The 12,180-nt window shown below is 48.2% G+C and overlaps 1 protein-coding gene across 2 annotated transcripts in view; it reads right to left on the bottom strand.

The window, feature by feature from the left end:
- Metrnl (meteorin like, glial cell differentiation regulator) overlaps positions 1–12,180 on the bottom strand; it is a 36,659-nt gene that overhangs the window by 12,773 nt on the left and 11,706 nt on the right. The window contains exon 3 of one of the 2 annotated variants that reach the window (XM_029546200.1): positions 2,294–2,398. Coding sequence is in view for 1 of the 2 variants with exons in the window: in XM_021213265.1 (XP_021068924.1) it covers positions 1,152–1,321 (170 nt within the window). In the remaining variant the exon portion in view is untranslated. Of the gene's footprint in view, positions 1–1,151; positions 1,530–2,293; positions 2,399–12,180 lie in introns of those variants that run through there. The other variant, XM_021213265.1, reaches the window with a different exon arrangement.

Here is a 12,180-nt window from a genome sequence, read left to right as displayed (position 1 = left end):
GATTTCTGCTGGAGAGAACTCCCTGAGAGCTCCAACTCCCCGAAAGACCGGTGCTGCAGCGCTCAGGAAGCTGCTTTCAATTTTTCAGTCCAAGCACTCCAGAAGGAGTCTTGATGAGGGCTGATTTTGGTGTCTGTGGTTTTCTCAGAAAGTCAGGCACTGTAAGTGTACAAGATAACCATTAATGCCCTGCTTACGCAGATCCGGGCACTGCCCAACATCCACCTTTCTCAGAAAACCCTCTTGACCAAAATCATCACCCATTGCACGCATTGCCCCATGAGCCCCCTTCACTGGAGTTTGTGCTTCAGACCAGATAGTGTATCTCCCCTGGCCTGCGCAAGCGCCCTGCCCGTGGGATGAGCTACATCAGACCCCCACCGCCGTCCTAGCCCACGTTTTCAGCGGAGACCCGCATCAGCGCAGCGCGCTATGCAAACCGCTGAATTGGCAACTTGCAGCGTATAAAACTGGCTCTGCAAAGAGAGGGGGCCGGCCGCTGTGCCTGGCGCGTTCTCAGTGTCCAAAGTAGCTACAACTCCTCAGGCAACCCGCCCGCGCACACTTGTGACTTGTGCTTCTTTCCATACGTCACACTTCAGTTAAAACAACAGCAAAAAGTCCTCCGCTGTCACCGCTGATGGGGACCGAGAGAAAGGTGTCACAGGAACCCTGTGCCCTGCTGCCAAGGGCAGCTTGACCTTCACCAAGCGGGCTCAGGGCTCTACCCTACTGCATTTGGCCGCGGACAGGTGTCGACCCCATCTCGTTGCCCCAAAGACACGGCCTGAGCTGCAGCTGATACGGGTCTCCTTTGGACCCCCACGCTCTCCACGCCACAGCTGTCCCTCTAGATGAGCACAATCCCAACCCTTTCCTAAGAATCAGAAATCCCAACCGTTGGGAGGACCGAACATGCAGCCTATGGAGCCCAGGAAACCCACTAGGGCAGTATTACACGCGCGGAGAGTGGGCGTCTTCCGAGCTGGGACCAGATGCCACCAACTCTTTTGTTCTGAAACCAGAGCTGGGGCGGGGGTCACCGGACTTGGCCAGCATAGCTGTCCCTACCCCGCAAGCTCTGCCACTCGCTGCCTAGGGCTCCGGTCCAGGTCCAGGCAATCCACGCTGGAATCACTCGCAAGACTCACCTCCCCTTCCAGCTGCACAGGTCGCTGGAGTACTGAGCGCTCGCGCCGCCCAGCAGCAGGAGTAGCAGCAACAGCAGCGGTGGCGGCGGGGGCGGACCCGGCCCAGGGCCCGGGGACCGAGGCCACTGCTGCCCCGCGCGCCTCCGGGCCGCCCACACCGCACCCCGCATGCTCCGGCCGGGTCTGCGTCCGGTGCGTGCCTGCACCCACGGAATAGACTCTTGAGGCAGTGCGGCGGGAGGCGTGGGTCCGCGTGCGAGCTGATCACGTCGCGCGTCTATAGCCCATCCCGGCTTGCCCCTAGCCGCCCACCATAGGAGCCGCCCAAGCTGCAACCAGAGAAGCGCGCCGGCTGCCCCTAGAACCTCTGAGCTGGCAAGTTCCCGGACCGTGGTCTGGCTCAGCTGGGGGGCGGAACCGTGAAGCCACCCCGCCCTCGGCCGAGCTCCGCCCCCGCCTGGCCTTCGGCCCGGGCCAGCAGTTCCGCCCCGTGCGCCAGCTCACAGATCGGTGTCCTGCCAGCTCTAGCCTGGAACGCCCTGGTGTCACGCCGCAGATACTCAGTGGGCAGCATCTCGCCGCACAGGACAAGGGAAAGTGCAGCTCGGAGTGGGACAAACGACTTTGCAAAGAACGGGGAGGTGGGGTGGGGGAAGGTCAGGGAGGAGGGCTGGGACAAAGAAGCTGTAGGGATGGGGATGGGAGAGTTTGGGCCTGGGGGAACTGCACCATTTTGCATGAAGTGAAGAAATCTGAGCTCCTTCCAGCAGCTAGACACCATCTTTTAGACAGCCTGAGTGGCCTCGAGTGCACAGGGGCTATTGTGATGCTCACAACTCAAGATCAGTGGCTTCTTGGAGTTCCTGGCACCCTCCCTTTCTGTTCCCCAGCTCAAAATTTGCCTTGGGGGGGGGGGGAGGAAGGGAGGGAGGGAGGGAGACAGAGAGACAAAGAGAGACTGAGACTCAGCCATTAGTAAGCATTGGCAGCTTCTACGAGGTTATTCGAGGCTCTAGAACATCCATCCCACAGAAAGGCTTCAGGTGTGCACAGGCCACACTTCCAAGGGTCCTGTGATCTCTTCACTTTATCATCTTGAAGCTGAGGTTTTAGGCTGGATGCTTCTTTACAATGGAACCTACCTTGGCCAGTGTGGAGCTTTAGCGTCATTTCGTCTTGGTACCCATTCTATACTTCAGTAGTATCTCCTCTCCCGAGTTTGACAGCTCCAATTGTCTCCAAATATCCTTCCAACAAAAACAAAAAATAACCATCTGAGAGCCCAGTCTGGCCAAGATGGGGCGTCGCATGGAGATCCTGGTGATCCTAACATCTAGTGGGGGAGTTACACAGGAGCAGGACAGAAATAGGGAGGTGGAGGGACACATTCTCTGGCCTGGAGCTTGATTTTAAAAATAAATAAATAGATAGATAAATAAATAAATAAATAAATAAATAAAAACTGGGAGAAGGTGATGAGGCAGTCTTTCTTCACTCCAAAGCCCCAAACAGTATCAAATGATAGACGAAACTGGCCTGGATAGGTCAGGAGGAAATGAGGGATTTCAGAGTACCCTCTATGCATGAGGAGAGGCCGAGAAATCTAGTTTATTTATTAGGTGGCAACCATACTGAGAGCGAGAGGGACAAATTTATGTCTTCAAGACGAAGAGCCAGCACCACCTGTGGATTCAAGGCCACTGAACATCTGAGGAAAGGAGAAGGTCTGGGGATCTGGAAAAGACATCTGCAGTTTAAGAATCAGTGTAAAACAGTCCTACAACCGAGCAGATTGTTCTACTCAACAAAAACCCAGAACTTGAACCCTGCCTTGAATAGAAAGTGATGTCACCTTGAAATTCAAGGCCCTGTTTGATGCTCCAGGGACACACCTGTGCATTCAGAGCTTGAAGGTCTACTCCACCATGCCAAGGCCCTTAGAGATTACACCTTGTCCCTATCACTGCAGGGCTCCAGTGCACAGACATTATATGAGCCAGGTGATAACCCCAAGAAGGTGAGAAAAGGAACCTGCCAATTGCACACTGCAAACTCCGGCTACTTTCCATATAGTAATCCCTTTTACTAGGGACTCTACACGATTTGCATGTAGCTAATTCGGTCTCATCCATCTTGGAAGGGCTATATGGCTCATCACAGTTCAGATCATTGCATGAAAGCAAATAGGAGTGGTATCCAGTGCAGATGTTAAGAGCAAATGGCCTGCAGTCACTAACCAAGGGCTGAGGTTGACTAAAGCTGGTTCTATCCCAGGGATTGGTAGAGGCTCATGTGCATTTGTCAAAAAACAATGGAACACAAGATTGAACTAGAATCTATACTTTGCCATTTAGTTTATGACATACAAATACTAGCTCATTATTACTGCACATATATTAAGACAAGATGCTAATGACAGTGGGAGGAAGAAGTAGATATCGGAGATGTCTCTATTTTCTGCTCAGTTTTTGTAAACCTTTAAAAATCCAATAAAAAAAAATAACAAGGTAAGAGTGAGTATTTGTCGGGGTTCTTGCAAGAATCCCATATGACATCGAGGAGGTTGTCACTGCCTTCCAGGACCCGGATCCTCCTGTAGGATCAATGAAGCTGGGATCTCCTCATTCTCATCTCCCTGATTCATTACCTAGCCTAGGCTGGGGACAAGGCAGCAGAACTGGTTTTCAGAGCTGTCCCTGGGATAACTACACTCTGCTGGTTTGTGCAGTTTTGTGCCGTAGAGATCCTCATGGACTTCTGACACCTGTGCTGACCCCTGTCCTGCAACATCTGCAGAAAAGATATCCCCCAACAGACGGGGCTTCTGGGGGCAGGAGAATGAGGTAGGCCAAGGCTGTTAGGTTGCCTACGAACCACTGTCCAGTTCTACTCCTAGATCCTAGTGGGTTATCCATGGACTCACGGGGGGCCTGGACAGTCTCTCAGAGGTTTCCCAGAGGCCCTTTGGGAAGTTCTGTAAGGAAAGAGTAACACCAGTGTGTGTTATTCCATGATAAGTGGGAAGGGGTTACTTCTCAGGTAACATTTTATAGGCTAAACCCAAGAAGGGCTCCAGCATCTCCCTCTTGACCTACAGTAGGGAGGATTGGACCCACTGTGGTCCTTGCATCATTGGTACAGAGTTTGATACAAATATCTGTGATAAATTCCAAATACAGCCCCACGGTGGAGCATGTATAGCTAGTCAGATGTGAGGCTGAGAAAGCATATGACCTCACAGATCTGAGGACCAGCATAACAAGTATAAGATTAGCTATGTATGTCTGGCCCTGGAGATTTTTCCATACAGTGTGAGCTAGGACATTTCATGGGATCCAGCGATAGAAAGGAGATGCTGGGGCAGACTCTGTAGAGCTATTCATCTCTCAACCCTTTAAAACTTTAAAATGTACATAGGTCCTTGTGAGTGATAGACTATGTGGCGTAGATACTAGTACCATATTCTGGTTTCCACAATCTATGGTGTTAGGACTCATTTTTAAACCTCAGTTACTTCCAAAGTAAGATATCTCTAATTCCTAGAGTGAGACAGGGTTCCCAGTGTCAACATATACCTCATTCTTCGATGGGAGCTGGCAATTGGAGGCTCCCAGAGACAAGATTCAGGCATCTCTCCTTTAATGGAAGGCACATTAGTGGGAATTCTGTTTCCCCATAGTAGTGGGACTTTGAGCCACAGACACAGCTTAACAAACTGCCAATAGTGATAGCTTTTGCCAAATCTTGAGATTTCCATTGTTTATCAATGATGATCCTGTTGCACAAAATGACTATCACTAAAGAATCATCTGGGGGAAAAAAATCTGCCTTCTTTCAGCATGTGAAAGTTTTGAAGTAGCCAGCCATGCCCTGCTTTGGCCTTTGGTGCTAATATAAGAACACTGCCCTACTCAACCCCACCCCCCAAGTCATCTGTCACCCCAGTATCCTCCTCTGAGTTACTCTGTTGACCTTCTGACAAGGACATAATTATCATAATTGTGGTCAAATGATGCACAGAGAGCCAACGCTTGTAATTTAACATTTAGCAACTGCACTGAGTAACCTGTAATTACGACATGAAACAGCCCAGAGGCCTCAACCCAGCAACCTTCACCTAGCTCCCCCTAACCTAATTTGCTCTCAGGTTTGCTGTCTATGAGTCAGAGAAAAGTGGGAGAAAGGGAGTCTTAGCTGGTTTGACCTCCCTCAGGTCCAGAGAGCAAGGGGCTCAAGATCCACAGCCACAGATTTAAGTCCAGGTATAATGGCCAATGTATAACCTAAAGTATGTAAACACAGGGCACATAAGTGTGGACAGTTGTGTGTGGTGCCTGGAAGATTACAGCCTAAGGGGCAGCAAGATGTAGTTATCCCACCAGTGGGCACTTGACTCTTGAGGAAGCTCTTAAGGGAGAAGGGGTGGCCATAGGAGAGGTTCAGCTACATCAGAATTCATACATGAGAATGACAGCTTGACGTAAGCAAGTCTTAGTTGTTAGTCATGTGACCACAGAGACCCAGGCAAAGAAACCTATGATAGAATATCAAGACATCAGCACGCACCTTTAATCCCTGTACTTGGAAGGCAGAGGCAGATGGATCTCTGAGTTCAAGGCTAGCCTGGTCCACAGAATGAGTTCCAGGTCAGCCAGGGCTACACAGAAAAACTCTGTCTCAAACAAAACAAAACAAAACAAAAAAATCAATCCATACATCTAGCCTATCATTGTTTCTGGCCTGGAACTACTGGCCTATATCAAAAGCTGCCTATGAAATTAGGGGACAGATAGTTCTGCCTGGGTCAGGAGAAGATGTAGAGGAGCTGAGGACCAGGGTGAGAACTGAGGGCCAAGAGATATTTGTGTGCACCTGGTACTGTATGTAGTAGCTAAGAGCATTGAGAAGAAGAGAAAAGGTATGAAAATAACCTAGGAGAACAGGGTGGAATATGGTGAAGTCACCATATGACAGTGGCCATAATCTAAGGTGTGGCTGAGTGTCCCACCAGTCAGAAGTCAGATCTAGCCTTCTGATTCACACGACAAAAATGACCAGAGAGAATTCTTCCTGTTGCTTAAGGAAAGAGCAGCGGCTCCACCCAACCACTGCCTAAGGTTCTCTGTGTGCCTGAAACATCAGAAAATTGTAGTGAAGTCTGTTCACTTTCCCCAGGAAGAAAGCTGTGTGTGTAGCTTTCTTCATACATACACATCCCCCAAATTATGTAGTGGTCACAGAGGTTATGACCTTTTAAGTTTAAGCACTACAACAGGAGCTCTGTCTACAAGGATGATGGACCATAGACACACAGTGCTGTGACATAACCAAGAAGCTATACACAGACACCAGCCCTCAGGATGTTGGGGTTTACCCTGGTGTATCTTTGATGTCTCTAGACACTGAGCCACTGAAGACCATCTGTCTGTCCCTCACCAAGCCTAGTCCTACTAAACATCTGAGGAAGCTACAGGGCAGTAGTACCCTATTGAGAGTTCACAACTGGCATGGGAGCCTGACACCTGGCACCTGGATGAGAGCTGTCCTAGACAGATATTACCTTACAAGGAACCTGGTAGAGAATCTGAATCTAACTCTCAGAGGAACTTAAGCCTGACTCACAGAGGAAGCTATCTGTGACCATCCTTACAGAATAACAAATAATTCCAGATAGACAGCAGGAAGTTAGCACCCAGTAGAACCCCTTCCTTTCCTGAAACTTCATAGCTAAGAAAAAGAATCACTCTGTTATTTGTGTGTTGTCTGCTTTCCTAGATAGGAAACCTCAGAGGGCCTGTAACCAGTTAAAGGATGGGAGGTTTTACGTCTGTGCTTGATTCTATCCGTGTAAGTCCTAATCAACCTCAGCTAAACTAGAACTTTAGACCCACCAAGGCATAACATGCTTCATACACTAGGAGGTAGACCTTACTAGTTTGGTCCTGTTGGGAAGGCTGTCTGAACATATGTGAGCACAGCCTGAACTCAGTAAAAAGGGAGAAGCTGACTATATGTAGACAAGGGGGACAGTAGACAGTGTAATTACCACTCAATAGTTTCCCAGTTGACCTGGATTTGGTGTCTCTCCTCCTGACTACAGCTAAGGTCCTCATTGAGAGACAGAGGGCTGGTTCTCCCCAACAGACAATGGCTACTTGCACCTCAGTGACTCAGCCCAGCTGAGAGGTGGCTGTATATTCCCATCAATAAGGATTTGTTGCTGGGACGTGTATCTATCCATATCATCAACCCATTTAGTCCTATCTTTAGAGAAGATAAAGAAGCTGGAGGCTGCCCAATGGGGGTGGAGTGGTGGGGTGGGGGCTAAAAGTCAGACCTTAAGCCCTGGATCCATGAGAGCCATGAAAGTGCTATTCCAAGGTAGGGCCCCATGCTGAGCACATCTGAGACAAAAAAATAAAATAAATATAAAAACAAGAACCAGGAATCCTCCTGTTCTGAGGGTTCCACAGGACAGAAGGGTCCACCCTGAGTCAAGAGACAAAACTTAGGGATGGAGAGATGGCTCAGTGGTTAAGAGCACTGACTACTTGTCCAGAGGTCCTGAGTTCAATTCCCAACAACCACATGGTGGCTCACAACCATCTGTAATGGGCACCACCTCCTCTGGTGTGTCTGAAGACAGCTACAGTATATTCATAAACATGAAATAAATAAATCTCTGAAAAAGAGAGACAGACAGACAAACAGACTAAGCTTAGAGGATGTTAATTAGGCCAGGTCTTTTGTCTTCAGTATGTTACCTGTGTGTACTACCTTGTTCCTGAGGCCACTGGAGTGGCTTCCCGGGAAAGGAGCATCCAAAGGCCTAAAATAGTTTGGCAAGGTCAGTACCCTTCATCCCAGCCCACCTTACAGTGTCCAACAGGACTGGGAATAACTGGAAGGAGACCTCAGAAATGAGGATGGGGTTGCTATGAGAAAGAGGGGGTGACAGGACATAAGGGTGGCAGGATGATGCTGGCCCTTACATACCTTCTGTGCCACCTGTACCCTGCCAGTAGTAGAAAACCTAAGGAACACCCATGGGTTTCTGACTACAAGAGTGGTTGATGGGGTCCTTCCAAAATTGCAAAATTGTGAGTGAGAAGCCTGCTCCTTCCTCAGCATTGACCCACTAAGGTATATGGGGAACTTTGGGCCAACACAGCAGGCTAGAGAGCCTTTGCTGCAGCAAGGGTCTCGGGCTACAGGCAAGTCGAAGCTTCAGCTCTATCTCTCCCTTACTCTCCCTGTCTTTGGGGCAGGGATACTGGTCCCTATATAGATTTTTAGAAGTGAGAAAGCTCAGAGGAACTCTCTTTTAGGCAATAATGGTGAACTGAGCATCTGGCTGTCAATTCAGCCTCGAGAATGACAACTGGGCCCTAGATGCTATGGACCCTGGACTCCCTCCCCCCATGCTCCTATCCTCCGGTCCTTTCACCCTTCACCGGATTGACTTCTCCATAGGTGTTTCACCTTTTCCACCCTGTTGGGGAAGCTAGACAATATCCACAGAGGCCCCTAGGTCCATAGTAATTCCCTACCCCAGCTCTGCTCGCAACTAGAACCATTTGGGACAACCAGTGTTAGTGGGTATACTGTAAGTATTACAGCTCAACTGGGAAAGAATACCACAGAGTCACACTGCACAACAAACCTCACACAAGGGATTTATTGGGAGGGAAAACCCCAGGAGGGCAGCTGCCTTTGCTCAGGCAAGAAGCAACAGAGAACTGAACAGAAGTCATGGTTTATATAACATGTTTTGGGGTGAGGGTGGGGATGGGGACACTTTCCAGGGTGGTCTGGGATTGGAGAGATTGTGTGGCCTGATCTTGGGGCAAGATCAAGGATTGGTGGGATTTTTTTTTTCTGTAGGGTGGGGCCTGGCCATCTTGGGGGAGGTGGTGGAATAGTTTAGGGAAGTCTCAGGTAGGGGCAGGGCCTGGCAGCCAGAAATGGCTAGGGGTGGAGCCTAGCAACCTTCGGAGGGGGAGAGTGGGGGTGCTTACAATGGGGGCCTCTGCATGGCAAGGAATGCTGTCCCTGTTGGTGTGAAGAGCCAACTTATACTCCTGTAGAGCTGACAGGAGAAGGTGGTCCACACACACACCCATTACCAAGAGTGTCAGTTATGAGAGGGTGGGCATTTTGAAGAGGCCGAGTTTAGTTAAAGGGAAATTCCAGGCAGCCTGTCTCTGGGAGGGAAGCACAGGTTGTGCAGAGGGGAAACACAATATAACCACATTAGTAGGAAGAATAAAACCACACATCTTTATATATAGTGTGTTACTGTTACAGCTCTGAGAGGAAAGTGTTCTGGCAGTCAAGAGCCAGGAATGGCAATTAGAGTATTCTGTGGGCAGAGCCTGGTGGTTGAAGGTCCTCAGGTGTAGGGCCTGCCTACTTGCATGCTTTGAGAGGCCAGGCCCAGCTGTTAGGGTATTCTAGGGGAGGGGGATGGCCTGGGTGGCTGTTGTTGGAGGCTCTTGGGGTCCAGGTTGGCCATTTGCTGTGTCTTACATTCCCTCCTTTTTTGTTCACTATTGATTATTTACTGATTGTTTAACCAAGGGGGGGAGGGTGGATGACACTACCATTACACCACTTCCTGGTAAATGGAGGTGTTGAAGTCCTTGGAGCAAGCTTGATCATCACTCTCAGGGTATAATTGAGAGTTGCAGGCCTCTGGCCAGTAATCCTGTAGTAGCAACTGATTAAAAGTCTGGTTAGAAATCTTTTGGATCTGTTGTTGAAGAAATCTAAACAAGAAGTTTATGAGGTATGGTGTGACTAGCAGAATTAGGAAAAGGAGAAGGGGGTTAAGAAGGGTAGTACCAATTCCATACTGTCAATGATCCACTGGCTAGAAGCAATAAGTAGATCCTTATGATTTTTGAGATCTGTCTGGAGTTGTCAGATCTTGCTTTTTACTATAACTGATTGGTTGACATATAAGCAACATTCCTCCCTGAGAAAGAAGTAACCCATTCTCTACTGTTAGTAAATCTAATCCTCCCTGATTTTGTAGTACCACAGTGGCTAGGCATTCTTATGGCCCTGGAGTGGTAAGGATGGTCTGAGCCACTTGTTGGAGATCTTGGATGAACTGAGAAGAAAACTGATAGTAGCAGTTAGTCCTGCTGCTCCAGCAGTAACATATATTATTGCTCATGTTTTCCAAGAGGTTTGTATAGAACAGGAATTTTTTTCTTAAAGCCATATAATAACCTCCTTGTCCTCACAGAGCAGGTTGAATGCCCTATCACATTGTAGATCTTCTTTAGCTAATGAATCTACCTGTTGACAGATTTGGGTCTGCTGGGTTCTAAAAGGTACCTTTCCTGGTATGCCAATAGTCACTGTAGGTAGTTATTTTGTCTCTAACATTCCAGCCTTTTGCAGAGGATAAGGGCCAACATACACTCCGCTGTAACTGAAGATTAGAATCTAATGAAATTAGAATGTCATTGTCAGAACCTAGAAATGCTACAATGCTAGCCAAAGGTTGGGAGGGGATTTAAGCCAATGGACAAGGCCACAAACAGTGGTCATGAGTTTGACTCAGGAGGAACACACAACTGACATTCAAAGTAACCAGGCAGAGTATTATTTAGTAACTGATGTGTGGAGGTTAAAGTCTGAAGAGAGAGAGAGAGAGAGAGAGAGAGAGAGAGAGAGAGAGAGAGAGAGAGAGAGACACCATGGGGACTGAGAGATGGACTAGTACAGTCCATGCTTCCTCCAGATCACTGCATGTGACAGGAGAATATGTAAGGTATATTTGGAATCTGTATAAAGGTTTAGGGATTGTCCCTTTGCTAATTGAAATGCATGGTTAAGAGCCATTAATTCAGCATGTTGGTTTGTGGTTTAGGTTGAAAGAGCCTGTGCCTCAACCACCTTGATGTCCAAAACAATGGCTTATCCTGCCTTTCAGACTCTCGTGTACAAAGGAGCTGCCACCTGTGTTCCAAGTGTAAGTGTCCTGAATATGTGTGAGATGAGATGATATTTCTTCTAGGGTTTCAACATAAGAGTGAGGTTGGGAATATCCTGAATTAATCCAGGAAGGAGATTTGAAATGTCAAGAGAGGTGGGCATAGCTGAAAGGTAAATGTAATGTCTTCTTCTAGTGCTAACTGAAGAGAGGGGACTCAAGAAGGGGACAGTGTTTGGTGACCCTGGTATGTCAGAAGGTGGGACAGGTGGTAGGAAAGAAGACAGTAATAGGCGCCCTAAAGGTTAACTTCTTGATTCACATATAAGAATTTTGTTATGGCCAAAGCACATAGGCAAGGTGTTTATCCTTGGATAATATAGCCCAGTTTTGTTTTGTTTGTTTGTTTTGATAAATATGTTGTCGTCATAAAGGAAGGTAACCTAGGACGCTGAGGTCATATCCCTTCTTTTCTGTGACATAGAGAGAGAAGGGACAAGTTAAGTCGAGAAGATGAATGTCTGCAGCCTGAAGGAGGACCTGTTGAAACTTACAAAAGGGTATGGTAATGGGAGCAAGGAGGGGTTTGTGTGAGGGGTCCTGTAGGGGGTGAGCAAGAAGAGCATAGGATACTAAACATCCCTAGGGAGGACATAATTTCATCCTTGGTGGTGGGGACTGAATTAAGTGTTTCTATCTAAGGTGACTGGTTTTGTGAACTGGAGCAATAGCTTGCCCCAGAAAAGTAACCTGAGGGGTGGACAGCTGGACCTTAGTGGATGAGACCCTGTATCCCTGGCCAGACAGAAAGCTTAGTAGAGTAGAGGTGTTAGACGAGCTAGTTTGCAGAGACACATTACAGAGAAGGTCATCTGTGTACTGCATAAGCTTGGATTTAGGAAGAAGCATGGAGTAAGACAGAGACCAAAGCCTGGCCAAATCAATGTGAGCTGTCCTGGGACCCCTGGGGTAGGACTGTCAAGTGAGCTGGGTAGAAAGGTGGTGTCCAGGTATGAGACTGGAAATCAAGAGGAATGGAAAAGAAGGCACCCTTGAGATCTAAAACAAAAAAATGAGAGGTCC

The sequence above is a fragment of the Mus pahari genome, chromosome 14, assembly GCF_900095145.1.
Source record: "Mus pahari chromosome 14, PAHARI_EIJ_v1.1, whole genome shotgun sequence".
NCBI classification, from domain to species: Eukaryota; Metazoa; Chordata; class Mammalia; order Rodentia; family Muridae; genus Mus; species Mus pahari.
Note: the sequence above shows the minus strand (reverse complement) of the source record. Positions and strands in the feature narration are given on the sequence as shown.